Below are 27,835 nucleotides of genomic sequence, written 5' to 3' on the forward strand. Positions count from 1 at the left end.
ATGCTCCGTTATTCCCGTCATAAATGAACAGAACAGTACAAGAAAAACGGTTTATTACATCACCATGAAACTAGCTAAACTAAATGATTAATGTCTACTCAACTTCTGCTTTGCCCACTCTCTTCCAATAACCATGGATACAATCAAATTTCGAATATACAAGAACTGTAATTCCCGACTCCGACTAGCATAAATATCTACTCCACACAGTCCGAACATATTGAATCCAACATATACTTTGTACATACACTGTACGCACTCTTGATCGCCACCCTTCCACTCTTTCCCCCTCCCCCCACGCGGCAATTTTACACATCTCACCTCCTGACTTTTCCAACATTAGCAATCATACATCATGCCTCCTCCCCCTCCTCACACTTCCACAAAACTAATACCACTACCACCACCACCAGCAACAGCACCTCCCCCTCCTCCTTCTTGCTCCATTCATACTGTTGCTCCCCACATTTGACACTTTAGTATAAATATCATCCTCTTCTCCCCACCCTTACCGCCACTGACCAATCTGAAAAAGAAAAAAAAGACTCACAATCACAAACAATTCCAAACTCAAGAAACTAAATTTTGTTTTTTCTTGTACTTTTCCTTACACACACCACTGACCTCAATTGAGTATTTACATACAACTCAAACTACAGTATAACTATTTAAGTACCACTATTTCAAGATGAGCATCAAATTAAACTCAGGCCACTCCATGCCACTCGTTGGCTTTGGTTGCTGGAAACTTAGCAACAATCTCGCTGCTGACCAAGTCTACAACGCCATCAAGGTTGGATACAGATTATTCGACGAGGCACAAGACTACGGCAACGAAAAAGAAGTTGGAGAGGGAATCAACCGCGCAATTAAAGAAGGTATCGTCTCGCGTGACGAGCTATTCATTACCTCCAAGTTGTGGAACTCGTTCCATGACCCAAAACACGTAGAATACGCTTTGGACAGGGTATTGAGCGACTTGAACTTGAACTACCTCGACTTGTTCTTGATTCATTTCCCAATTGCCCAGAAATTCGTCCCAATTGACGAGAAATACCCACCAGGCTTCTACTGTGGAGATGGCAACAAGTTCCATTTCGAAGACGTTCCACTTTTGGATACCTGGAAGGCAATGGAGAAGCTTGTTGAAAAGGGCAAAGTCAGATCCATTGGTATCTCCAACTTTAGTGGTGCATTGATCCAAGACTTGCTTAGAGGCGCAAAGATCCCACCAGCCGTCTTGCAAATCGAGCACCATCCATACTTGCAACAAGATAGATTGATCCAATGGGTACAGAGCAAAGGTATTGCCATCACCGCATACTCATCATTTGGCCCACAGTCATTTATCGAATTGGAAAGCAAAAAGGCAATTGACACTCCAACATTATTCGAAAACAATGCAATCAAAAAGATTGCTGACAAACACGGCAAGTCGCCAGCACAAGTCTTGTTGAGATGGGCAACACAGCGAGACATTGCTGTTATCCCCAAATCCAACAACCCAGACCGTGCATTGCAAAACTTGAATGTGGCTGAGTTTACTTTGGACGATGAAGATGTTCAAGAGATAAAGAAGTTGGACAAGGAGTTGAGATTCAACGACCCTTGGGAATGGAATAATGAGCATATCCCAACTTTTATCTAGGAGCCTCCAAAGGATTACCGGATATAGAGATTTTAATAAACAAATTGGGTAAATCTAATCTACTTGAATCTCTTGTATAATTTTTAATTTTTAATTTTTAATTTTTTTTTGCTCTTGCTAATGTAATTATTCTAGATTCTAGGGTGTATACTAGCTACTCAAGCAATGTAGGTTCTTCATAATCATGATGGCTCCTCTCGTACCACCACAAACAACAAGCGCATCATTAGCGACAATTAAGAATTGTGTGATACCTTACACCAGTCATGGCTTGTATTCGACCCATTTTTTACCAATTTGAGAATATAGCGAACATGCTATCCAGCAGCCATCACTCGGTCGCGTCTCAAACCTGTGCTTCTCCATTGTCAAGTCAATCTTATGGTGCTTATTCGACTCATCTCCTATAACAATCACATTCTCACGTAGAACTTTGCGGATATCAATGGGCGACCGTCGTATGATAGTGTCAATAATCTCTTGCACTTTATCTAGCTCCTCAGATTTTTCCATTGCTTTCAAGTTTTCAGAATTTCCTTGCTGCGTTGAATCTCCCTTGGTCATTGAATTAATAGAAACATACTCCCGACAGTCAATAACACGCAAATCAACCACAGTCTGTATCTTCAACGACTCAAACGTATAGTTCAACACCAATCCATTGCGCACGTTTGCTCCCAATACGGCCAACACTGACCACGGCAAGAAAATCACAGACTTGGCTCGCAACTCAGTGAATATCTCGTAGATTGCCAATTTCAATTTTTCCGAAAAATCATGGTCAACAACAAACACGCGTTTTGACGAATACTGTTTCTGAAACAATGCCTTGTAAATAAGTTTCTGAATCAACAGTTTCGACCATAGCTCGTCCCGTAATTGTAGCCAGGTGCCATAATACTTTTGGAAGCTATCAGACAATGCTTGCATCTCGGGAGTGAAAAGAGAAACAATGCGTTCACGGTCCTCCTTTGCCAACGCATGGTCATTCAATTCATATTGCGGCGGTAGTTGCGGTCGTGTTCTACTATGCTGGTACTCAACTCCTAGTAGGTCGGGCTTCTTAGACCCCAGGTTGCCCACCTTCAAATTCGTGCATGTAATCTCCAACACCAAGGACATTATTGGAGTAGAGTGAGGTTGAATCTCAAATTTCTGTGAGAAAGTGCGCAGCGCATCTTTTTGTTCTCAAATCGGGGAGGGACAAGATAAAAGAGATAAAAGAGATAAAAGAGGTAAAAGACAAAAGAGGTAAAAAACAAAAATACCTAAAAGTATCTAATCACATCACAATCTATTACAACAAAACATCCTTAAACTAAAGCAAATCTAGATCCTCATCATCTATATCCATGAAATCATCAACAGTCTCCTTTGGCGTGCCGTTAATGTTCTCATCCACAAACCCATTAATCTCATTCTGCTTCTCCTCCGACACTTGCACCTTGTTAAACTGTTTCTGATAGTCCTCCAACTGCGCAAGATTCCACACAGAAACACCTTCTTGATCCTTGGGGTTCGTGGGCTGTGCAAGACTGCGCAAGAATTTCTTCCCCGTTGCCAACGCCATATCCGTCGACAAATTGGTATCCGAATCGTTAAGCGCCTGCGCAATCCATTTCGGAAGCTGTGATTTTTTCCTTGCAAACCTTCTATCCGCCAACACCATGATCCCGTAATCATCCTTACCACGCAAAACCCGTCCCAAGCACTGCGCAGCGTGTCGCATCGCGTCGAACGATAAAAAGTCATTCTCCTTGATCTGCAAATGGTCTCTCATAAACTCCAACCTAGCTTTCAAGATCCTCGACTCCGTATATTGGAAAGGAATACCAATCATCAATACTGTTCTCCCGTAATGATGGTCAAAATCAATACCTTCGGAAACTTTTCCACGCGCAACTGATAATAATACTGCACCTCTTCCATTCGAACAAGCTTTTCTATACGTCTCCAACGCCAAAGACGTTTCTTGCGCATCAGGAGTCTCAACAAGAATAAGTTTGTGCTTCCACACTTCGTCCAATACTCCCATTGTCTGCCACATGGATATAATCGACTCCATATACAAATATGATGGGAAAAACACAACCATGCCATCGGGTGTGATCTTTGAAAACTCAATTAATAAAGAGCCATAGTTCCGAACAACTGAAGGATCGTTTCTAATTTCAAATCTAGACGAAAGCGCCAATTGATCACTACCTTTCGTAACAATCAATGGTAAAAACGCACGTCTCGACAACGTCATTGCATACGATTCTTGAATAACGGTTTGGAAATTCAACATCTTGGGGTACATATCCAAAGGTGAAATGGTTCCCGAGGTAATGATCACCGAAGAGAACCTATCAAATACCGGCTTGATTGCAATTGACGCATCCAAACAAGTGAAATGGAGGATCGGGTTGGGCACAGTACTACCTTCAGTTTCAAATGGCTCCAAGATAAGTTGAAACCCAGTATCATAAGTAGACACCAAAGTTGCAAATGTTGCAATATCCTTTAACGCGTTGAAATCCTCAATCTCTGACAATTCCAACGTCTTTACCAACAACGAAAGCCTCTCCGAGCAGAACCGCAAGGGCTTCCGATCGATATATGTAAGTTCTTTCAAGTGCTGCAAGAAACTCGTAGGTGTCTCACTAATCACATGCAACACCTTCATTCTAGTCTTTAGATACTCAATAAACCGTTTCAAAAATGCTACAAAATGTTCACCTTTCCGAATGTTACCTGGAATGGCCTCATCAAGTAAATCTTGCGGTAGGATGGGATTCGACATAAAGAGCTCCTCTTCGCGTGCCACCTCGGCTTGCCGCAACCCTTCTACCAACTGTTCATATTCATTTTGAAGTTTTTCACTATCTTGCTGCTTCATCTCATCAACCGCATCTGCTAGCTTGTTAGCACCTCTCGTAGCCCGCTTTAGAGCATCCTCTGTCAAGTCCAACGACAACGCCTCTATACAAACATTATCAATATTGTGCGCCTCGTCAAAAATAATAATGCTATCCTTGGACAACTCGCGCGAAACTCTATCGGCAATCTTGGGATCCAACAAATAATGATATGAGTAGATGATGATGTTGCAGAACGGAATCATTCTACGCACCGTGAAATACGGACACGTTCCTATCTGCTTACAATACTTGATCAACGCGTCAAATGAATAAACACCTTCTGGGATCAAATCATGCTGGTCGAGTTCATTCAAATTCTCGTGGAATGAGCACAAGGAGTATTTTTCAGGATCTCTTTCTTGCATATCCTCAGTCACGACTCCTCGCTCAATCTTTTCCTTCAACTGACCATTCGTCACGCGTCGACACATTTCATCAACAACATTCCCCTTCCTCTCCCGCGATATCAATGGGTTCAAGCACAAGTTCTTCCTACTTGTCAACCCCAATCCGCGGAAATCTTCAACGTATCCCAACGCGCTTGCTCGAAACTCCATCAACTTGTGCAACTCAATCAATGCCTTCTCAATCTCAGACATGGTACGTGAACAATAAACAATCTTTCTGTGCTCTGGGTAATGCATCTGGTATGCCACTGTTAGCGAAAGCAAGGAAACAGTCTTTCCCGTCCCCGACGGCATCTCCAATATACAGTTTCCACCCACATCGAGGGTCTTTTTGATGTCACTCATGTATGCATACTGCTCGGGGTATATTTTGGGATAGGGAAATAGAACCGGTAGATCATCGATGTAAAACTTCATTGTGAGGTGCTGTACTACAAGGATTGAGAATTTGCTCTAATGAATAGAGTAGTTTTCGCTGTGGATTGATCTAGTCTCAAGACAATTTCTATTATGCGTTGCCTCTCTCTTACTCTCTAACTCTCTTTCTCTCTCTCTCTCTCTCTCTTTCTTTCTATAAATTCTATTGCTAAAATTCTACAAATGAGTTTTGCACCATTACAAACACTGACAACTGGTAGCTCCATCCGAAGGCTCGCTCGCAGCCACATACAAACACTAAAAAAAATTGTCAAAGTACGTCTCTACCTCTCGCGACCCAATCAGTCAAAGAAAAGCAGAAAGCACCCCACAACCACCCCACCTCCCCAACTCGAAAAACACTAAGGAACCTCTTTGACATCACAGTTCATATACCAACTTTTCCACTTTAGGATAGATTATATCACTGGTTTCTCCAGAAACACTATGCCAGATTCCCAATTTTTGGTAGTACTCCCTCAATGGACCAATCTCCTCATTGTACTTGTCCAATCTCTTTTTGAAAGTCTTGGCATTATCGTCCTCTCTTTTCACTAAATCCTCTCCAGTAACATCATCCTTAAACGGTACTTTTGGTGGATTATAGTCCAAACTGTATATTCTCCCACTAGGCAAATGCACGTATCGCGACTCAATCCTATGGAGAATGAGCTTTTGATCAACATCCAACTCTACAACTAGATTCAAGTTCGCGTTTGTTGTATCCAAGATCTCTGTCAATTTCTCTGCTTGTGCAAATGTACGTGGGAACCCATCTAGTAACCAATTGGCCTTGTCATTTAACCCGTTGAGTTCACGTAGCTGTTCAGTTATCAAATTGACCATGGTAGAGTCAGGGACCAACAGGCCAGTCTTGATGTATTTATCGGCCTCTTTCCCAATCTCTGTGCCCTTCGATATTTGCGATCTTAACACATCTCCGGAAGATATAGGGTGCAATTGCGGAAACCTTTTAAGAAGCCTTTTCAGTATAGTTCCCTTCCCTGATCCTGGTGCTCCTAGAAATAGGAGCCTTGTTGGTTTCAACATGGTGGTTCTTGGATGGAAAAAACTATATAAAAGAAAGGATAAACCGGTTCCGCTTCAACACAGTTCCGCGAACCAAAAAAAAAAGGAAAATCAAAATAAATCAAAGGAGAAATCAATAAAAAAAGTCAAAAAAAAAAATAATAAATAATAAGAACTTGGCAACGGGTATAAGGAAGACGTTGATTGTCACATGCCTTCCACATGACTGCAAGAGTTCCATTGCATAAAATACATACAAACACACACTCACCTTGCTAGCACATTTACTAGCACATTTACTTAATCTCCTATTCATTTATTTATTCACGTACTTTTACAAATACATACATGTATACTTACATATATCCATGCGCCTACACTATTCATCGTCCTCGTCACTGTCAATAATTCTCCTTCGTTTCCGAGTCTCCTCCTCAACAGAGGCTTCTCTGTACCGCGCAGCTCCTTCCTCTTTCAATTTCCTCAATCTCTCTGCACCTTTCTCAAACTCCTCTTCTTGCTCTTCTACCTCTTCTTCTTCCTCCTCTTCGTCTTCATCGTCATATTGCTCCACCTCTTCTTCATCTCCAGCAACAAAATCATCCTCTTCGTCATACTCTTCAGCTGCTCCACCACGGCCACCACCTACACCATAATCATCGTCGTCTTCGTCTTCATCAGCGTAAGCACTATATGCACGGGATCCGCCAACAGCAGGACTATCGCCTCTCTCCCATTTCTGCTCTTGCAAACGTCTCTTTGCCTCCAACATCCTCTTCATCTTCAATTTCTTCTTCTCATTCTCATCTTCAATCCTTTGCTTCATCAACGGATCCACTTCTGTTGTGGTACTCAAAATTTTGTCCTTAAACTGCACGTTCTTCATCACCTGCAACAATCTCTTGTGTATCGAATTGGTCGATGCAGGAAGCAAGTTGATATTCAGTTCAATAATAGAGTCCGTTTGCAAAAACTCTGCAGTCTTATGAGACCGAACCAAAAGGTTGTCTACCACTGGTAAACTCTTGACATCAAACATCTCATTTCCAATCTTTAAACTTACACTTCCATCGTTCCATTGGACAAAATGGGCATTCGATTGTTTGATAATCTCGTCATTTCCAGAATTGTGATATCTCCATCTAATGGTGGTTTCATTGATCAATTTCTCCGCTAGTTGCTCATTGTATATCTGTTTTGAGGTTAATCCTTGCTCTTTTCTTTCCTGCATCTTGTATTCCACCTCGTCCTTAAACTTGTTGGGGTCAAATGGACGAGGCTCGATCTTCAAATGAGCCGGTGTTTTCAATATCTTAGTGCCTTCAGATATCAGACTCACAGCATGACGTGGCAATGAGATCTCCAACACTTTCTTTTCAACTTCTTCTTCTTCTTCTTCTTCATCATCATCATTAGACCCCTCATTCTGCGAATCATAGTCTACTCGATTTCTTTTCGACGTCGATTGTGACTGCTGCTCTTCTGAATCACTTTTGGTTTCTTGGTCTTGGTCTTGGTCTTGGTCTTCACCTCCACTCTCGCCAAATAAATCATCGAGCTCCTCTTGAGCTACAGAGACTTCTTCTCTTTCCTCGTCCGACATTACAATGATGTTGGCAGTATTGTTTAACTAAGTCAGTTATGAAAAGTGTCGGAGAAGTTGTTTTTCGTGGAGTCGCAATGGTCAACGATGGTTCATGGTCAACAGTTTGTGTATTTCTAATTTTCAGACACAAAAAAAAAATAAAAATGAAAAATGCGAGAGAGGCAGAGAGAGAGAGAGAGAGAGAGAGAGAGAGAGAGAGAGAGAGAGAGAGAGAGAAGAGAGAGAGAGAGAGAGAGAGAAAGAGAGAGAGAGAGAGAGAGAGAGAGAGAGAGAGATATTTAACGAAAAATTCAACTAACTCTACCACATCTATACGGATGTTGCGATTCCAATAATTAATTTTTTTTTTGAATAGCGCACCTACCATCACTGCAACAGGTATCAAGTATTCAAGGGTATGAATATGTATATAGATGTATATATATATAAGATATGTATGCACTACTGCTCTAGAAACTACCGACTATTCACTCTTCTGGTCAACTGACGTGCTCAGCGGCGAAGTTACAACAATTACAGGATCTTCCTCGGCTGCCGGGATCACGGGTTTCCCAATAAGTTCCATGGGACTAGTCTTGGGACTGCTCATGGTACTAGGTCGGTGAGCTTCATGAAAATACAACTCGTCTGCATCTGACCCTACCCCATCTGAGACTTCGTACTCTAAATCAGATTCACCAGGAATGGACTCCGTGGCATTATGCTTGAACCCCATCACGATATCCTCGTGTTGTGGTGCAGCACTTAGACTTTTAGAATGCTGTCTTTGGAACCGGGGAGTCAATTGTTGTTGCTGCTGTTGTTGTTGTTGTTTCTGCACAACCTGACTAGATGATGATCCTGATGCAGTTTCTTCTACTGACAGCTGACCTTTCTGTGCCTCATAAGTGGCTTCGGAATTTGAGAGCGAGTCTTGTGGCCCAATCTCATCTGCAGAGACATTCACATCTAAACTTGTTGCAATTGGTGGTGCTGGAGGTGGCGGCGATGGTTCCTTGTGCGATGGCAACAATTTATACGAATACTGAATCAAAAATTCAACCACTAGTTGTGACAATGCATACTCTTCAGGGTCAAGATCATGGTTTGGATGCGAGAGTATCAGTGGCTGGAAAATGGCAGCAAGGTTGCGCGCACTCATCAAGTTTCGTTCCAGGTTGCTCTGCACCATAGCAAGTAAGTCCAAGATGTAAAATAAAAGTTGTTTCGATGATATTGGGAGGTTGTTTAATAATACTCGGTAGATGTCGATAGCAGTGTGTACATCATTAGTGAGTTTCTTGTAGTTCTTTGTCTTTTTCTTTTTCTGCTTATTGGAGAAATCTTCTTGACTACTTTGGGGAATGGATAGCAGGAGGGTTGGTTGTTGAAGTGAAGCAGTAATTGTCGAAGCAGGAGCAGTTTGTGCAGTTTGTGCAGTTTGTGCAGTAAGCGAAGTTGGAACTGCTTGAGAATCTGGTACAGTATTTGGTGTAGCTCTTGCGTTGCTCAGGCTTTCTGCATTCACAGACAGCGCATGACTATCGTTATGACGTCCCATGTTGGCTTCAGTCAACATCTGTGACGAGTCTCCTTCACTTTTCTTTCGAAGACTCCTCGTTGGATTCTCTGCCTTGTACTTCATATAGCTTATAATTCTAGGTCGTTCTTTCAAAACAACTCTAAACTCTTCATAAACATCAAGAGGAATCAATGGTTCAGGCAATGCATTCAAGTACCTTCGCAAGATTGATGCTGCGTCATGAACAGTATACCCATCCCAGATCAACTTCTTACCATAATCAGGAGGTGTATTGAATATAACTTGCAACTCCTTTAATCGTTTTGAAGAGCCACCAACACGAAATATTCCTTCAACTGTCAATCCATTCTTTTTCAAGTATACTCCGCACTTGGCAACAACAATGGGTATCTCACCATACTGCAAGCCACTCGTCTGGTCATCTGATGATAATACCGAGATCTTGGCTGCTGCCTCGGAAAGCGCTTGTTGTAATGGTACACCAAAATACTTTGAGTTTTCGTCAACTAGCGAATTGCTCTGCAAAAAGGAGTCGCGATGATTACGTATACTATTCTCAGAGTTGGATCGTACTCTAGAAACATTGTTTGTTGATCTCAGTTTGTGGTTCAATATAGGTCGCAAGAAATCGTGCGTTGATGATGATGCAGTCGGTGAAGTGCCCAAATAATTCGAAGTTGAAAAGCCCGACTGCGCATTGTTGTGCAGCAGTATCGACTGTCGCTGGTGGGAAGGCAGTGGGATATAGTTTGATGGAGACGGGGAGATTGCTCCCGGCTCTAAGTTCCCACTGATACTCGATGACATTGGGATGCTATTGTTGTTAATGTTGTTATTGTTGTTTGTGTTGGAGGGAATATTCAACGGACTTCGCTGTGGTTGAAGACGTGGCATCTGTTGTTGCTGTTGCTGTTGTTGTTGCTGCTGTTGTTGTTGCTGTTGTTGCTGCTGAAGTTGCTGCATTGATGAAGACGGAACTATTGATGGAAATGCTCCTGCATTTATCAGTTTCGTGGGTGAAAACTTTGAACTGGCATTGTCTGAGTCGCTAATCTCATTAACTGAGTCATTGGATAAAAGATGTGATCGTTTCAAACTCTTGGCCCATCCAAAGATGGATGAGCTCCTATTGGGGGATGAGGAGTGACTCATCTTGGTTGCTGTGAGCGTGAGTGAGTGAGTGTGTGAGTGTGTGTTCAAATGCTATCGATAAGTCGGCTATCTAAACAAAATAATAATAAAATTAGAAAAGTAACCTGTCAAAAGTTGCTTAATACAACTACTTTTCTTAAAGTATTGTCCCAGTTGATGCTGTTGATGCTGTTGATGCTGTTGTTGCTGTTGGTGGTAGTGGTGGTGGTAAAGGGGGAATAGTGGGTTTTCTTTGAAGAAATGCAAGATAATTATGTATGCCTGTTTACATATACGGGCTCTCCGTTTTCCAGGCTGTATCTCTCGCACTTTTGCACTTTTGCACTTTTCTCTCTCTCTCTCTTTCTTTCGCTCGATTTTTCTAATTCTGTGTCGCGCTGTGTCTCTGCTACTTTTTGTGCTAGATGATTTTTTGGTTTTTTATTTTATTAAATTTTAAATTTTTAATCTATGTAGTTTGATTTGTGTAATTCACGTTCTTAACTGTATGGACTAGACGTGAAATAGGATGATTATGAATCTCCCCCACTTCCCGAAATACGTAGGCTTGCTATTTTCAAAGAGAAGGAAGAAAATATGGAGGAAAAATAAAGAGAGGGCAAATAAAAAGGGAGAAAACATGAAAGAAAGAAAGAAAAGAAAGGAAATGAAGGAAATGAAATAGCTGTTAATCGGTAGCTTGTTGCTGTAGTGATTTGATTACAGATATGCAGCACTGACGTGTTTGCCACCCTGAAACATTGCCCCGAAAGTTCAAGGGGGAACACTGCATTGATGACTGACAGGCAAGAGATGAATTTATATATTTGCTTGACGGAGTAGAGTACGAAGCCCATTTTATTTATTTTTTTCTTTTTTCTTACTGCGAATCACCAACGGAGTATTCAACAAGCTGCATACGCTGCAAGTAATACATCTGCTATCAACGCTAGGAGCTTATATCGCTTTCATAATCTTTTGTACTACCACCACTTTCATCACCATGGAAACATCTCTGCTTCATTCCCCTGATCTATCTTCTAATCTATTCTTTTTACTCTATTATCCACCAACGATTGTGTTTCAGCTTCTGCAAACAATTGCCTTTATTTACCATGGCTTTTGTTTTCATTTTTCCAATTTCTCTTTGTTTTACTCAGGTTGCTATTTTTACATTTGTCTGGAAAAACCTTTACAGCAATTATCTCACCCCTCGGATCTACAGCTACAGCTCCCCACATTATCTCTCTGGTTTTCCCATAGCCATTCTTAATATCATCAGTCATTGATATGTTGCAGTCAAGCAAATCTATTACGTGTATATGCTATACATATAACTTTTTCTTTATTTTGTCTAAAAAAAAATAGAAAACAACAACAATCCACAACCGACGAATTATACGTTTATTACTTGCATTGTAGATACAAAGTACCTTTAGTAAAGAAATACATACACAAACAGACACATTAAAATTGAAATAGGGGTTTGTAAGATACCGATAAAAATATTTACACCACACCATCAAGGATCCCTATCATGGTCAAAACACTTGACATGAGTGGCTAAAGAAACAAAGCAAAACAAATCAAATCAAGAAAGAGAAAAAGAAGGGAGAAATAAGGGAAAAAGTTTGGAGAAAGCAGTGTATATAGACGGGGGTAAAACAGCTTCCTTTAATCTGTCTCCTCCTACTCCTCCTCCTCCCCCACTGACACTTCGCTCCGCTATCCTCTTTTGCCTGTTCATTTCCAAACTCATCTACTAAATCAATCTACTTTCATATCAATGTGTTAAATGTTCTTTCTTGTATTGGATCTACCAACTTAAAAGTATACGTATTAACCCATTCTCATTATACTCTCTAATCCACTTGCTTTCCTTTTAACCTATGTCCTGGAAGCTATTGGTAGTTACATAGATTGGGTGAAGGTAGCACAAGTCTATAGAGACAAAAAAAAAAGACAATGCAAGAGGTTTGAAATTCTTTGGTTGTTAATATCAACAACGACAATGGTTGGCAGCAACTACTGTGCTGTTAGATAGACTTGAAACTGCTTATCTATTTTTAGAATGGGTATGCAAAAACGGTTTTTTTTTTTTGTATTCGTATCCCGTCTGTAAAATTTAAATAGGATTAGCAAAAGTGTTTATCACCTATTTTCTATTAATTTTTTCTATTAATTTTTTTTGGAGTGACAAGTACATTGGTGCAGCCTTATTTACCTATGATGTAATTCACAAACACACATCAATGATGTGGCTAAAACAGCTGAAGATTGTTCAAATGTGTATATAAGAGCATGGTTAGAAATGCTTCAACATGCTTCAACACGTTTCAGTATACTTTAATGTGCATGTTTACTGTTCCTTTCCTCTCCTCCCCTCCCCCAACACACACTCCAACTCATTAAAATATGTTTCTCAATCGGTACCAACTTTTTACAAAGTGGGAAGGAACAACACAACAATAAACAAATATATGGAATAAATACATACAGAAACTCACTACAACAGCACCCCAAACTTATTCCAAACCATAAATCACAATATTTTATTTAAAATTTTATTGCGTGAGATTGCGGTCCAAAAATAAATAATAATATAAATAAATATATATATATATACATATATATATAGAAAGGATTGGGAACAAACAAGCCTTGCAATTTGTGCGAGAGAGAGTGCAAAAAAAAAAGAACAAACCATAAATTATACATTATACACACTTACTTTTCCAATTGTGTGTGTGGATCTAGATTCATCAAATTGTTTTTTTCTTTTTTGGTTTGTCACCAAGTTGTTCACATGTTCTCCTATATTGCTCAACAAATGTCACGTGAAGAGAAAAACATAGTATTTGTCAGACTTAAGTAGTGTTCGGTATGCTTAAAGTCTGCACAGTAATAGTGATATTACTTAGTTTTGTGTGTGAACTAAAGATATAACATTAGAAAGTTATTATATTAAGAGTTAGTGGATCTAAAGCTATCTACTCTAAAGTTAGTTAAGAAAGGTATAAAGGGGTTATTTGTAGAGGAGACACGAGGGCATATTTATACTGTTCTGCTAAGCTCAAGTCTTTGGGTAATTGAGTATAGTGGCTACTGTCAATTACTTGCAGACAGGACTCTATTCATGTTGTTTCAGGTTGAGTTGTAATACGAGGTTGCATTGTAGTTAAGGAGGTAGAGGTTTAGCTAATACCCTACACAACCTTAATGGGTGCAACCGGTCGTGTATAATAGCCTATGTGAAACAGTTAGGTGAAACAATCAGATGAAACAGTCATTTAGGTAGTCCGGTTCTGACAGTATTTGATATATTAGAATAGTTACCATATTTGATTGTCTTTCCCTTTGTTGTTGTTTTTTTTTTTCTTTGTTTTTATGTTCTCTCAATTATCAACTTGTTTAAATATCAAAACGTCTATGTAGTAATTCGCTATCAGTTTATCCGCTGAAATCATATATGAGACTTTTCAAAATGCAATGTCCTTTTTTCTCTTTTGAGAACTAACTCCACATAGAATATATACAGTATCTAACAATGCATAGCAAATTGTAAACACGATTGAAACATGCCAAAAATCTGAATAAATCATACCTTGAAGATGTATTAGACTTTGATTAAGTTTGTCCTCGAAAGACTGGAGAAAACAAACTCGCAATTTCCAAAAAAAATTCCAAACACAGTCTTTGAACAAGTCAGTTTCCTCAAATGTAAAACCAAAACTTTGTACTTTTTCAGAACGCATACTTATAATACAACAAAAGAAGAAATTGTGCTTGTTGTGCTTGTTGTGCTTGGTGTGCTTGTTGTGCTTGGTGTGCTTGTTGTGCTTGGTGTGCTTGTTGTGGTTGTTGTGATTGTTGTGGTCAAAAATTTTGGTACCACCGAAAGACTAATATTCAAATCAAATACTTCAAAATTTTAGCCTCTTGGCCTGATGTAAAACCAAATATGCATCTTGCACCTTGCAACTCTACCATACACAATACTCAGTCTTCCTAGCTCTTTCTATTTTCTTCTTTTCTCAGTCCATATTTATATCACACAGGAGGCATTGATGTTTTCGGGAGTTTCTCCTCCACCAATTCATGGTCAGCTTTGTCCAAGATAATGGCTGGTACGCCATTATCTATCCCATTAAAGAGTAGCTCAGGCTCAATTTCAAGATCAATGGTTCTCCCTGTCTTGGGTTCCAGATGCACCTTTTCCACCATACTAGTGTTACCTAGTCTCTGCCATAATAAATTAGAAAGCTCCTCTGGTGAGTATATATCCACTTGATTGGGCCCTTCTTCCATCTTGCCCCAATCATTCCATTCTCCTTGTGGACTCATTGGCGGACTAATAAGGAAACGTTTCAGATTTAGGTCATGCGGAAGCTCAAGGTATGTTTTCTCTTGGTATCCCGTTGTTGCTGAATCCAATTCAGCCTTGTTGATATCAAAGTTGTTATCCTTGATGCTAAACGATACATTCACATGAGGCATATGTTGAGAAATCACCGCCTTGACTCGAATGGCTACTGAGGCTGATTCACATATGAGGATTATTCTAGACAATTTGGACAAGATCACCAACTCAATGAGATCATTCTCATTAGACAATAGACTGACTAGCTCATTGGGTGAGTCTAAACTTGCTTGACTAAGATTCGTCAAAATAAGGGAATTTGTAGGGTCTCTAGGCATTTTCTCAAAAAAAAAAAAAGAAGAAAGAAGGAAAACGGAAGGAAACCGAAGTAGAATAGAAGGAAAAGAAAGTAGATGTTGCCACAGATTTGAGTTATATTTCGAACTGAAAAATATAAAAAATAAATTAAATAAAAAAATAGAAAATAATAAGAATTAAAATAAAAATAAAAATAATAAGAATAAAGGAATTTGACATACCTTACGCGCACTGGATTATGCTACCACGAATCAACGTCTACTCTGATCTAATAACTTTTTCAACATTAAAATTCACATTGGGATAAGTAAATAGATAAGCTCAATCATTGTCGAATACCTAAAGCCAAAACATTGTACTAGTACATATTTTGAAGAACACAACAGCACACACACCAACAATGTAAGATCAGGATATGCTATTGGTGTAATTGTGAGGTTATAATGTTATTATATATGAGTACACAAAAATATCACTTACCACATGCATACTACACATTAGTTTTCAATCTCAGACTTGTCACGAGTAAGCAAATATCAACACATAAGTTTACTTGTTTTTGTTATATACTCGTCGAAATTAAGCCATAAATAAATCATTCACTTCTCTATATAGTTGAGTAAAATATAACAGCTTTGATTTTCTTCTTCAATATCCTACTGTTCCTCCTCCTCCTCCTCCTCCTCCTCCTCATCTGTAATTTTCTTAATAGTGCTACCGAACCAAGGCTTGGGAACTAGCGTTCCACTATTCGTTTCAGAATGACGATTAGTTAGTGCGCTACCAAAACATTTTGTATATGCACAGCGGCAACACGCTTACTTCTTTTCAAGAACAAAGCTAAGCTGCATGAGTTGCAACAACAACTTCAACGGTGAGATAACCGAGATTCCTGGAGTATACGTTGACAAGTTTAATTCTAGAGGCAAACTATTCTTTCTCACACACAGTCATGAGGATCACTTACAGGGATTACTCAATCAATCATTCTGCAAACGCGTTTACTGCTCAAAACTCACAAGGGACATCATCAAACTAGATCCAAAGTACAAGAATAAAGTCAAGTACCTTGTTGCAAAAGAGTTTAACAATCCGTTTCAGTTAAGTACAAATGCGTTTACTGTTACAGTCACAATGATTGAAACATATCATTGTCCCGGGTCGGCTATGTTTCTATTTGAGACTGGAAACAGTGCTTGCCTTGTTACTGGCGATATAAGGGCTGAAGAATGGTGGACATCTTCGTTGGTGAAGAACCGGTACTTGTTTCCATACATCAAAGGATTCAAATCGCTAGACACTATTTATTTAGATACTACTTTTGCATACAGAGGAGAACCATACATATCAATACCTCCCAATAGTGACGGAATTGCCAACTTGATAAACCTTTTGAAACTATATCCAGAAGGTAAGTATGGTCCAAGCTGCAACCACCGGGGCAACAACAATAAAAAGAATGATAATCGCAATAACAGTGAAAATGAAGAGAAAGAATGTAGAGAGATTGCATTTTCTTTTCTAAATACTGTTTCTGGCTCGGAGGAGGCTTGGTTCCAAGTTGCTGACTATTTCAAAACTGATTTGAAAGTACCTAAATCAATTCGGAAAAGGATTTCTTTGTTGGAACAGGCTCAGAGTCATGAGCACCATTACAAACAGCAACAGCACCACCAACAGCACCACCACCAGCAGCATTCATTATCTTCTCAACAAGGAAGTAGGTTAATTGCAGTAGGGGATGTTGAAGCACAAGTGGTAATTACAATAAAGCATGCAATAAACTACACCATCGGAGAGTACCAGGAATATTATTCCCCTATTGACATGTCCTTGTTAAATACATCGCTTCTTGAACCAAAAGAAAATACAAAGAGTGGACACTCAATATACGTTTACGATAATAGGCAGTACATTAAGCCAAACACTGACTCTTTACTGAATCAAAACCTGCAGCATCTTCTACCCACAACCATACTTCTTGTTTTCTCACGACACTCTTCATACCAAGAATCCATCAACTTTGTGCGCCTATTCATACCCAAACTGGTCTACCCCTGTGTTTCTTCTGCCCAATTTTGGAAAACAGGATTTTCCATAGAAAGGGTATTTGGAAAAGTATGTCTGTCTGAATCACATAGATATGATATAGAAATGCGAAACAAATACGGAGAGCCACTTGTAAACTTGGCCACACCAGTAACATGCGTTGATCCATGGCACCAAAATGTTTCTGAAAAGCCATTTAAGGGACAATTACATTTCCAAACTAGTTCTGAATACCAGACATGGCGACACAATTTCTTTGGAGAAAATTTAATCTCTGGTAGAAGAGAAGCACGGTATCGTGATATTATTCAATATCATCAAAAGCAAAAGTATGCTTATGAAAGCGACGATGACAATGAAACTACTATTACTAATTCTACTATTACTACTAATACTACTACTACCACTTCAGAAACTCCAGACACGTGTTCGAATCAAAGCTCGTTCAATGATTCCGGTAAGTCCACCAAATCATTACCTGATCCATTACCTGAAGCTTTAACTAAAGGTGACGCGACCTTACCCAATACTGTAATTAATAACGTCACTAAAGATTGTGAAAATCAAACAGGTTTAAGTAATTGGCAAAAGAAGCGCTTACACGCCTCAGTACATTCGCAAGAACAAACTCTAGTTTCCCCTTTACTCAATCACAACCGCATTGCAAAGATATCCAAACAATTGAAACAAGACCGACGTAATTGGAAAAGATTCAAGCTCAAGTGTTTGCATAGTTGACTATTTTCTTAATAATGAATATTACTTGCTGTGTATTTGAAAAGATAAAACGAATGCAAAAAAAAAAGAAGAGAAAAAGAGTAATGACATGAGCAAGATAAATAAACCATAACAAGTATTCAAATTTCTTTAGCCGAAGCAGCAAAGCAACCTCTTTTAGTTAACTTTTTTTTTTCTAAAGCAAATAAATATACAAAACACTTCCTACTGGTGACTTCTTTCTACAACTAAAAATTCTCTCCCATTTCAATTTCCCATTAAGAAACCATCTCGTAATCTACTTCAAATACATCTCAAACCTTCATTATCAAAGTCAAAACTGGCCACGATTACATCATTTTGTACAAATAATTATTGTTAAAAAAAACAAAAGAAGAAGAACAACAAAAAGCAGTGGCAATGATCTGCATGGCTGCTAAAAATCACCCACCGTTTTTGCTTGTCCCTATTTCTTTTTTGTCTTTATTTTTATAATTTTTTTAATGTTTTTTATTTTTTGGTTTGTTTCCAATCTTTTAATTTTTGTTATATTCTTTTTTTTTTTTGCCCTGAATATTGATTCTATGACAGCGCTCGCGTAACTTGATCTTTTGTTGCCGACAACCTATTAATCATTTACCATTAATTCCCCCCCCCCCCCCCCACTCTTTGCTCTCCGCCCTGCACTCTATTGAATTGACTTGAAAGGGCACTCAACAACTTACATAGAAATCGCAATGGAAACGGTGCCTAGACTTAATGAAGGCGACGAATTGCAAGTTGGGAAACACAAGGTCGAAGTAGTGAGATACCTTTCCGAAGGAGGATTTGCTCAGATTTATCAAGTTCTCACCACATTCGAAGTTGGCACCACTACGGCGACTAAAACTAAGGCAACCTCTACAACTACACCAACATCAACATCAGCGTCAACACCAGCCAAAACACAAGCATGTCTCAAGAGAGTCATTGTGCCCAACAAAGCTGGGCTTGATCAATTGAGGAAAGAAGTCGAGGTTATGAAAGTGTTTAGACATGCACGCAATGTCGTCACCTATATGGACTCACACGCCGAGAAGCTCGGTAATGGGACCTACCAGGTGTTGGTGCTTATGGAATTGTGTCCTGGTGGCTCTTTGCTAGATCATATGAATGCTAAAATTAAGACGAAATTGACAGAGCCCGAGGTGTTGCAGATTATGTTGGATGTCTCCCAAGGAGTTTACGAAATGCACAAACAGAAACTAATCCACCGTGATTTAAAAATCGAAAATGTGTTGATTAATTCTAAAGGTAGATTTAAACTTTGTGACTTTGGATCCACATCACCGCCAATAATGCCACCGCAAGATCAACAACAATTCAAGTTTATTAGCCACGATATTCTTTATCACACAACACCGCAATATCGCTCGCCTGAGATGATGGACTTGTACCGTCAAGTGCCTATCGATGAAAAAGCCGATATTTGGGCCTTGGGTTGCTTCTTGTACAAATTGTGCTATTACACTACTCCTTTTGAGGCTAATGGAGAAATGGCAATCTTGCATGCATCTTTTCAGTTTCCACCAATCCCACAATATTCGGGTGATTTGAAGAATCTTATCATAATCATGCTTCAAGAGAATCCATTGTACCGACCAAATATTGTGCAAGTGCTTATGTTGGTGAGCAAGTTGTCAAACATTGAGTTTGAGAGTTTAGGATTGAGAGATTTTTGTAACCTTGGTCCGTATAATTTCCAGCAATTACAGGAATACCAAATGCAAAAACAGGCAGAAGTTATGCGTGAGAAGCAATTATACATTCATCAGCAAAATATGGCACAAGCAGCGCAAGCAGCTCAAGCAGCACCGACCTCGCAACCAGTGCCAGCAGTGTCAGCAGTGTCAGCAACGGATGCTTATCAAGTGCCTGGTGCACCTCTAACTGTAAATCAACAAGTTGATGACGAAGGAAAACGAGAAGGAGGAAGAGAAAGAGAAAGAGAAGGAGAAGGAGAAGGACAAGGAGAAGGACAAGGAAAGCAAGAGCCTGCTGTTGATGAAGAAGATGAAAACACTGCAGATGCAAAGAGTGGAAAATCTGATCACCTTTCAGTTGAAGCTGAGCCGAAAGTTGCTTCTTCTGCTGATTCGCTTGTTGGTTTTAGTCTGGGAAATGACCAAAGTTTTTCCGATTTAGAGCAATTGAGCGATGCCGAGGAAAGGTTTCCTTCATTAGAGCATCTCAACATCAACGCAGAAGCAAATGATTCAAAGCAAGAAAAGTCAGAACGTACTTCTGTTGATGGTATTGTTGATGAGCCAAAACCTAAAGCAGATCCTCCAATTTCTAAGGTTAATAGTGGAAACAATCCGTTCCATAACAATAAGCAAACACATAACCCATGGAGTATGTCACCGGAGTTTAATCCAGTAACTCCGATACAACTGCGGCGATTAGACGCTCATAAATCTTCAGAGCGTGCTCATGACAAGTTTGATTCCCCACATTTGAATAACGCCGCTTTTAACTATCAAAACCTCCAGCATGTCCAATCTCACCCTCTGTCGCCACCACCATTGCCACCATTACCACCAGCAGCACAAATCCAATTACAATCACTGTCTCAGTCACAGCCACAGCCACAGTCAAATCCACATCCACAGCAGGCATCACTACCTTCGCAAGTACCACATTCATCTCTAGTCGAAGCACAACCATACTCACAACAGCACAAGCACCAGCAGCAACAACAGCAGCAACAGCAACAGCAACAAGATGAAACTGCGTATGCACCTCCGTTGCCTAAGAATCGACCCATCCCTGCTTCTACTCAATCATTCTCTACTTCCCTGGCACAGGCTCCTCGTGTCGAAACAAACTTGATTGATTTAGATAATACATCTGATGCGCAAAAGGCTTCAGAAAATAAGGCAAATTCATATTCAAAGCCAAACATTTCAAAGAGGTTTTCTTCAAACTCCCAGCTTATGCTTCAAGAAGAAGTTGTTGATTTCGCTTCTGATGATGAAAATATCGATAATGCGTCAGGCATGAACAGGATGAAGATTCGCAAATCATTGAAAAACAATCCAAAGGGACGAAGGTCAGGTGAACTAAAGAGGACAGAGAGTTATAGTAACAACGAGTCGAAAAAGAGACTTTCGTTTTTTGGCGGCAATTAAAGTTGGTCATAGAAATGTATAGAAGATTATAATAGTTTATACTTTATTAAATCGAATTGAATTGTATTGTATTGTATTGTATTGTATTGTATTGTATGGAAATTTGTTGTATTTGTATGTATCGTAAATTAATATAGTGCATTGAATTGTACTGTATAGTGTTATAAATGCGTCTATGTATGTAATGTAAATTTCTTCAATTTTTTTTTTTTTTTTTTGATTATTCTTTTTTTCTTTTGCGAACAAAAACCGGGTATTTTGCGTCTTCAAAATATATTCCGCTTTCCAGAGATGCCGTTTATCCTTTCTTTTGTATATAGCCATCTACCATAAATCACTAAAAATGGACTCTGTGGCACAGCTGTTAGCACAGCTAGTCTTGTTAGCTCCACCTAACGCATATCAGCCAATTAATGAAGATAGGGTTGATAGGCTCACAAAGGCGATCCTTGAAGGAAAGTATGCCGACCTCATTGAAATCAGCGATTTCAAAGAACTCTCTAGTTTGCCCTCCCTCCAAGCGATTCTTGCTAGATACCCCAATGAGCCACTCTTGGATGTTTTGAAAGATTATGTGACTGAATTAGTAAAAAACGGCAGCAACTTACTTGGAGAAAGTTACTGGTTTAGTCTTGAAACATATGCAGTTGCATTTTTACAGCTATTCATTCAAGTCAATTATACTGGTCCGCCTGTTAATTTTAGTGCCGGCACCTTGTGGTTTCCACACGCGGATCAACAACAATTACAAACGGATTGTGTGCGTGCGTTGGATATTGAAGGACAACAAGCTTACGATTTGATGCAAGACCCCATCCATTTGATTGTTGCCAAATTGATTCTTGAGAAATTGCTCAACTTGCCAGCAAATTTCTCTTTATCGTACCTGTCACTGGTGATTGACTCGCTCGATAAAACTATGGAACTATCCAAGAATTTAGTTGACACTTCCAGTAGTCCAAAAGATGCATCAATTATATGGTGGTTGGTGAGAGCATTACAAGTTCACTCAAATATTCTTTCTGAGCCATCGAGTGTGCTTTCGTCTATAAGTGGTGTTTTGTTTAACGAAAAGATATTGACGCATTTTTCAGCTATTAATCAAGAGCACCAAAAGTTACTTCGTACTCAGTTTTTGTTAGAACAAGCTCGTATTCATATACATGCACAGACTGAACACGCGGCAACTGCACCATTGCTCAAAGCGACCGAGTTATCTGGCCTTCAAATTTTGCTTTCTGGTGCCAAGGCCAAAAGAACCAAGTTTCAAAAGTTCACAACCTCCAACTTGATTGTGCTTGCCAAAAGTCAAGGAAAAACAGCTTACGATGATAGTGAAAAAGTGTCCCATGAGACATTTGACTTGAACTCTGATTTGTTGTTGGAAAAGCCACAGTTTGAGACATTAGAGGATCTCCAACTGGAAGTTGAAGACACCAGTAAAAGAATCAAACTCGATTACGGGTCAATCAAAATCGACTTGGAGGAGAATAGGTTGCTTCCCATTGCCATGAGGCAAGAGTATATTCCCGAGGCATTGCGCGAATTGGATCCAAACAATCAACCTGCATTAAACTGTCTCGATGTGTTACAGATTCTTTTACGTTTCCAAGTTATTAAACAAACCTCACCTGCGGACGACCCATTGATTAGCGAGGAACTTTTCGCTCTTGTTGCTAGAGTAATTTATCATGCAGATTCTGATGGAGTGGATGTCAATTGGTTACTATTTGCACGTGCGCTTTGGGAGAGATCGTTATTGGAATCTGGCAAGTCAAGAACTGTCGAAAGAGGTATTTTGCAAATGACTTCCTTGATTGAAGAGATGGGACTCAAAATCAAATCAAGGGTGATTCCTACTCTGAAAGAAGTAGATGAACAGGATCCACTTATGGAAGCATCAAAGAGACTAAGATTTATTCATCAGTTGCCACTATTGTCGCAATGGGCCATGGATATTAAGCTAGCTGAGAAATATATGTCTCTTGGTATTATCAAGTCAGCTTTAGAAATATATGAGCGTCTTGAACTCCCATGCGAAGCTGCGTTGTGTTATGCTGCTACTGACCGTGAAAGAGAAGCAGAGGAAATCTTGGAAAAGAGATTAGAGGAGAATCCCAAGGATGCTAGAGCAATGTCGATTCTTGGAGATATTAGACAAGATCCAACTTTATGGCAAATGGCATGGGATACAGCTCATTATGCCAAAGCCAAGGCTTCCATGTCGCACTACTACCACTCGCCCCCACCTTCTTCGGGACTTACAAGAGACTTGCAATTGGCTATATCAAACATGTTTGAGTCACTTAGTGCAAACCCTTTGAATTACGAAAATTGGTTCTTTTACGGCTGTTGTGGTCTTGAAGGTGGTAACTTTGAGCTTGCATCAGAGGCATTCACGCGATGTGTATCGCTTGACGATTCCAACTCTTATGCTTGGTCGAATTTGGCTAGCGCGTTAATCAAACTCGACAAAACAAAACCAGCTTTCAATGCATTGCAAAAGGCTATTAGATGCGGAGGTGATAAAAAGTCGTGGAGAATATACGAAAACTATTTGAATGTTGCTGTCAAATTGAATGAGTGGAACGATGTCTTGATGGCGTACTGGGAATTGCTTCAAATTAGAAAAGACGAGGGAGACGGTGCGATAGACATTCCCGTGTTGGAGAAATTGTCACAAATATTGTTATCTTCAGACTATCCTCAAGATGAGTCAACCAGATTGACGCATTTCCAGAAATCGTGTATCAAATTAATCTGTGAGGCTATACCGGAGATTATTACTTCCTCGGCCAGATGTTGGAACATTGTTGCTAGAGTCGAGTTGTGGCGAAAACGCCCATGGGCTGCATTAGAATGCCACGAAAAGGCTTATAGGGCATTATTGCATAGTCCAGATCTCGACTCGAAAGAAGAAACTTGGAATGAAGTCGTTGAAGCTTGTGAGAATCTTGTGAGTGCATTTGAGTCACTTGGTGAACTTCCTGGTAAGCACGGTGCAGGAGATGTGGTTTGTAAAGATTGGAGATACAAAGCTAGAATGACTATAAGGTCGCTTATGTCTAAAGGTAAACACACTTGGGAGGACTCTGCTGGGTGGGAAAAATTAGAGACATTGAAAGATGATTTGAGTTAGTTTGAGTTAACATAAAGGGAGCAAGAGAGAAGAGAGAAAGTGGTTGATATATGGCATTTTGCTTGTGTCTTTGCTAATAGAGTTTATAATAGATTTTACGAATTTGTGTAGCTGGTGTTATCAAAGTAGTTTGTTGAGTCGATACAGTCTTTTCCACAGATTGTTTTATTATTTTCTCTTTGCTCTAAATGGTTGAAAGTAAATGATTATTGAAAAAGTGATTTAATCTAGATCATTTTCTTGCATTTTGCCCAGCTTACCAAGAACCAAAACCCAAAAACCAGAACCCAAAAACCAAAACCCAAAAACCAAAACCCAAAAACCAAAACCCAAAAACCAAAACCCAAAAACGTCAGTAATTAATGAAAAAAAAGGAACGAAATTAAACTTTCAAGTAAACAAATGGTCACATAATAGGTGAGTATTTCTTTTTCAAATTAACTACGCGTCTTGCTAAGCATTATTTCTACAAAGTCCCCAAATATCAAGTAGAAAAAGAAAACAAATGTTACTGCACAATAAAGATCCCCCTTTAAGCATTGAGAAGCCTTAATAAATAAAAGTGCTGGAAACTTGTATACTACAGTCCTTACATTGTAACAGCCGTTGGCTTCTCTCGCTTTGTCCACTATCCCCTTGATGTCTCGAAAGGGTAAAAAGTATAAAAATAAAAGTTAAAAATAAAAAAAAAAAAAATAAAAATAAAAAAAAAATGAAAACAAGAATGAAGGCTGTGGTGATAACAATCACAATGAAAATATATACATAGGCCGAAAAAAATTAAAGACAAGTCGCTCTAAAGTAGAGAGAGAAAAAAAAGTTGATACTACAACATAAACATCAACACGAAATATCAAAATCACACTACAAGTAAATTCAACACCAACACCATATAAACAATTCGTGTTTCTTGACTCAACAACCAGCACCACTTCTACCTCTACCTCTACCCCCAACTTCTACCTCAACACACACACACACATAAATATATATGCTTCTCTAACTGATAATGACAATGGACGACAAATACATAGGACTTGCATTGGCAATGTCTTCCTCACTAGCGATCGGTACCTCCTTTATCATCACCAAGAAAGGTCTCATGGATGCCGCAGCACGTAACCGAGGCTCCTCAAACAATAATGGCTCTGTTCAAGCAGCAGACTATTTGCAAAACCCCATCTGGTGGGGAGGTATGATCACCATGGCTATTGGCGAAATTGCAAACTTTGCAGCATACACATTTGCACCAGCAATCTTGGTTACACCTTTGGGTGCGCTTTCTGTGATTATTGGTGCTGTTTTAGCTGCAATCTTTTTGAAAGAAGAGTTGGGCACTTTGGGGAAAATGGGGTGTGCCATTTGTCTTATGGGATCGGTGATTATTATTCTTCATGCGCCTCCTGATAAAGAGGTTGAAACCGTTGACGAGATATTAGGATATGCAACCCAGCCAGGGTTTTTATTCTACTGCTGTGCAGTAGGGTTATACTCACTATTTATGATTTACAAGATTGTTCCTAAATACGGAAACCAGAACCCAATGATTTATTTGTCAATTTGTTCTTCCGTTGGCTCCATTTCCGTGATGTCCATTAAAGCATTTGGCATTGCTTTGAAGTTGACCTTGGGTGGTAACAACCAATTCACACATGTTTCAACGTATTTGTTTTTGCTTGTTGTCGCTTTGTGCATTGTTACGCAAATGAACTATTTCAACAAGGCATTGGACCAGTTTGACACATCTATAGTCAACCCATTGTACTATGTCACATTCACGACATTTACATTGGCAGCATCATTCATCTTGTTCCGTGGTTTCAACACTACATCAGCTGTTGATATCATCTCATTGTTAATCGGATTCTTAATCATCTTTAGTGGTGTTTACTTGCTTAACATTTCGAGAAAGGAAAATGATGGCCATAATAGAGAAATGTTTGGTGTTCATAGCTCCAAAGATATGGCTCCTTTGGACAATGGTGTAGGTGGCTTCTCAACAATGAGAAGATCAATGCAAATGAACAGGTCAGTAGACTATGACGATGAAGAGATGCTTGGCTTGAGAAGAGTAGACAGTTTTGAAATCGATAGTGATGGAGAAGGTGAGAGAAATTATAGACATTAGAGAAGTATTGACGTCAGAGATTGCGAAAAAAGAAAAACAAAATTGGAAAATCAAATTTTTAGGAAATATAGGGCCAAAAGTATAGAAATTAGTAGTTATGTTAAAGATAAGTTGAGATTTTATTTTTTAGACAAATACAAAAACAACAAGAAGAAGAAGAAGAATGAAAAAAAAATAAAAAGCCAGGTCATTATTCTCTATGTACAACCCATTACATTATAATTATAATTATTGTATAATTTTTTTTTTTTGCTTGTTCAAGTCACCTCAAACATCTAGTTTCTCTATCTTATAAATATCAAAGCTGGAATTGGACCTCGAATCACCAGTAATTCGCTTCCATGTGAAGCTTGAGACTTGAGAAAAAGAAAAAAAAATCTTTACTTGATGGTTTATTTCTCCTACTTTCTTTGCTCTTCATCGAAAACATCACAACTTAGATATCATCAATGTCCAACTCCTCATCTTCAGATTCACTGTCGTCAGCTCCACCGAATTCGAAATTGACATCTTCATCATCGTCTGCACCAAATGTATCGGTTTCGTTAATCTTGGCATTCTCTGGTAATTCACCTAGCTGTTTCAATGATCTTGCCTCATCGGAGTTGTATTTGTGGACAACATCACATTGATCATCTTGGAAATCTCTCAAACTGACCAAAATAATGTCACCTTGACCCATCCAAACTTTCTTTCTCATCTTACCTCTAATGTGGCCCATTCTTTTCACGGCATCGAAACATTGGACTTCAATTCTACCATTTCCCAACATTTTGGTGATTTGAGCATACTCTTGTCCTTCTTCTTTCAAGATTAATTCTCTCTTCTGCCCGCTGTTATCGTTCTTTCCTCTTCTTCTATTCTTTCCTCCTTTTCCTTTACCTGATTTTCCCATTTTTTTTTTGATTTGGTTTCTGGATATAAATCTATAATGAGAAAAGAAATTTGTAACTGGTTTTTTTCTTTTTTTTTTTTTCTTCTTCTTCTTCCCTTGCTTGAATTGTCGATAGCCAATTTTTTTTTCCTCTCTTTCTCTCTCTTACGTTTACTCACTCACACTTTCTTTTTTTCCTTGCGCTTGGTATCTGCGTGCTACTACATCTCTTTGCTTCACGCCGTTGTATTTTATCTTTTTCTAAATTTTTTTTTGCATCTTACACGAATTTGTTCATTTAATATTGTATAAAGTACTAATTCATCAGCTACATCAATTGCAACAGTTCAAATTACTACAACAACATAAACCCATTTCACAAACCTAGCAGGCCTAGCACACTATTTACCACCTCTT

The 27,835-nt window shown here is 39.2% G+C and overlaps 12 protein-coding genes across 12 annotated transcripts; 5 read left to right on the forward strand and 7 right to left on the reverse strand. All coding sequences in view use genetic code 12, as the record gives it.

The window, feature by feature from the left end:
• Positions 1-688: 688 nt before the first annotated feature.
• Positions 689-1,648, forward strand: XYL1 (NAD(P)H-dependent D-xylose reductase (XR); the record flags this gene model as incomplete). The annotated part of the gene is made up of 1 exon (XM_061119448.1): positions 689-1,648. One exon carries the CDS (start codon positions 689-691, stop codon positions 1,646-1,648), a length of 960 nt encoding a protein of 319 aa, XP_060975431.1.
• A 264-nt stretch (positions 1,649-1,912) lies between these two features.
• Positions 1,913-2,770, reverse strand: PVL30_003158 (uncharacterized protein; the record flags this gene model as incomplete). The annotated part of the gene is made up of 1 exon (XM_061119449.1): positions 1,913-2,770. The coding sequence occupies one exon, from the start codon at positions 2,768-2,770 to the stop codon at positions 1,913-1,915; it is 858 nt and encodes a 285-aa protein (XP_060975432.1).
• Positions 2,771-2,966: 196 nt separating this feature from the next.
• On the reverse strand, positions 2,967-5,375 carry RAD3 (TFIIH/NER complex ATP-dependent 5'-3' DNA helicase subunit; the record flags this gene model as incomplete). Its single annotated transcript, XM_001525703.2, has 1 exon — positions 2,967-5,375. One exon carries the CDS (start codon positions 5,373-5,375, stop codon positions 2,967-2,969), a length of 2,409 nt encoding a protein of 802 aa, XP_001525753.2.
• Positions 5,376-5,756: 381 nt separating this feature from the next.
• ADK2 (Adenylate kinase 2) lies at positions 5,757-6,425 on the reverse strand (the record flags this gene model as incomplete). The annotated part of the gene is made up of 1 exon (XM_001525704.1): positions 5,757-6,425. One exon carries the CDS (start codon positions 6,423-6,425, stop codon positions 5,757-5,759), a length of 669 nt encoding a protein of 222 aa, XP_001525754.2.
• A 358-nt stretch (positions 6,426-6,783) lies between these two features.
• LEO1 (Paf1 complex component) lies at positions 6,784-8,007 on the reverse strand (the record flags this gene model as incomplete). Its single annotated transcript, XM_001525705.1, has 1 exon — positions 6,784-8,007. One exon carries the CDS (start codon positions 8,005-8,007, stop codon positions 6,784-6,786), a length of 1,224 nt encoding a protein of 407 aa, XP_001525755.2.
• A 466-nt stretch (positions 8,008-8,473) lies between these two features.
• Positions 8,474-10,684, reverse strand: SAC7_1 (GTPase activating protein (GAP) for Rho1p; the record flags this gene model as incomplete). The annotated part of the gene is made up of 1 exon (XM_001525706.1): positions 8,474-10,684. One exon carries the CDS (start codon positions 10,682-10,684, stop codon positions 8,474-8,476), a length of 2,211 nt encoding a protein of 736 aa, XP_001525756.2.
• A 4,029-nt stretch (positions 10,685-14,713) lies between these two features.
• Positions 14,714-15,361, reverse strand: RCN1 (calcineurin inhibitor; the record flags this gene model as incomplete). The annotated part of the gene is made up of 1 exon (XM_001525707.1): positions 14,714-15,361. One exon carries the CDS (start codon positions 15,359-15,361, stop codon positions 14,714-14,716), a length of 648 nt encoding a protein of 215 aa, XP_001525757.2.
• An 829-nt stretch (positions 15,362-16,190) lies between these two features.
• On the forward strand, positions 16,191-18,128 carry PVL30_003164 (uncharacterized protein; the record flags this gene model as incomplete). The annotated part of the gene is made up of 1 exon (XM_001525708.1): positions 16,191-18,128. One exon carries the CDS (start codon positions 16,191-16,193, stop codon positions 18,126-18,128), a length of 1,938 nt encoding a protein of 645 aa, XP_001525758.2.
• A 716-nt stretch (positions 18,129-18,844) lies between these two features.
• Positions 18,845-21,277, forward strand: AKL1 (Ark- serine/threonine protein kinase; the record flags this gene model as incomplete). Its single annotated transcript, XM_001525709.1, has 1 exon — positions 18,845-21,277. The coding sequence occupies one exon, from the start codon at positions 18,845-18,847 to the stop codon at positions 21,275-21,277; it is 2,433 nt and encodes an 810-aa protein (XP_001525759.2).
• A 343-nt stretch (positions 21,278-21,620) lies between these two features.
• Positions 21,621-24,416, forward strand: PVL30_003166 (uncharacterized protein; the record flags this gene model as incomplete). The annotated part of the gene is made up of 1 exon (XM_001525710.1): positions 21,621-24,416. The coding sequence occupies one exon, from the start codon at positions 21,621-21,623 to the stop codon at positions 24,414-24,416; it is 2,796 nt and encodes a 931-aa protein (XP_001525760.2).
• A 1,015-nt stretch (positions 24,417-25,431) lies between these two features.
• On the forward strand, positions 25,432-26,544 carry PVL30_003167 (uncharacterized protein; the record flags this gene model as incomplete). Its single annotated transcript, XM_001525711.2, has 1 exon — positions 25,432-26,544. The coding sequence occupies one exon, from the start codon at positions 25,432-25,434 to the stop codon at positions 26,542-26,544; it is 1,113 nt and encodes a 370-aa protein (XP_001525761.2).
• Positions 26,545-26,980: 436 nt separating this feature from the next.
• On the reverse strand, positions 26,981-27,439 carry TIF11 (Translation initiation factor 1A; the record flags this gene model as incomplete). The annotated part of the gene is made up of 1 exon (XM_001525712.1): positions 26,981-27,439. The coding sequence occupies one exon, from the start codon at positions 27,437-27,439 to the stop codon at positions 26,981-26,983; it is 459 nt and encodes a 152-aa protein (XP_001525762.1).
• Between the last annotated feature and the right edge of the window lie 396 nt (positions 27,440-27,835).

This window comes from Lodderomyces elongisporus, chromosome 4 (genome assembly GCF_030384665.1).
Source record: "Lodderomyces elongisporus chromosome 4, complete sequence".
In the NCBI taxonomy this organism is placed as follows: Eukaryota; Fungi; Ascomycota; class Pichiomycetes; order Serinales; family Debaryomycetaceae; genus Lodderomyces; species Lodderomyces elongisporus.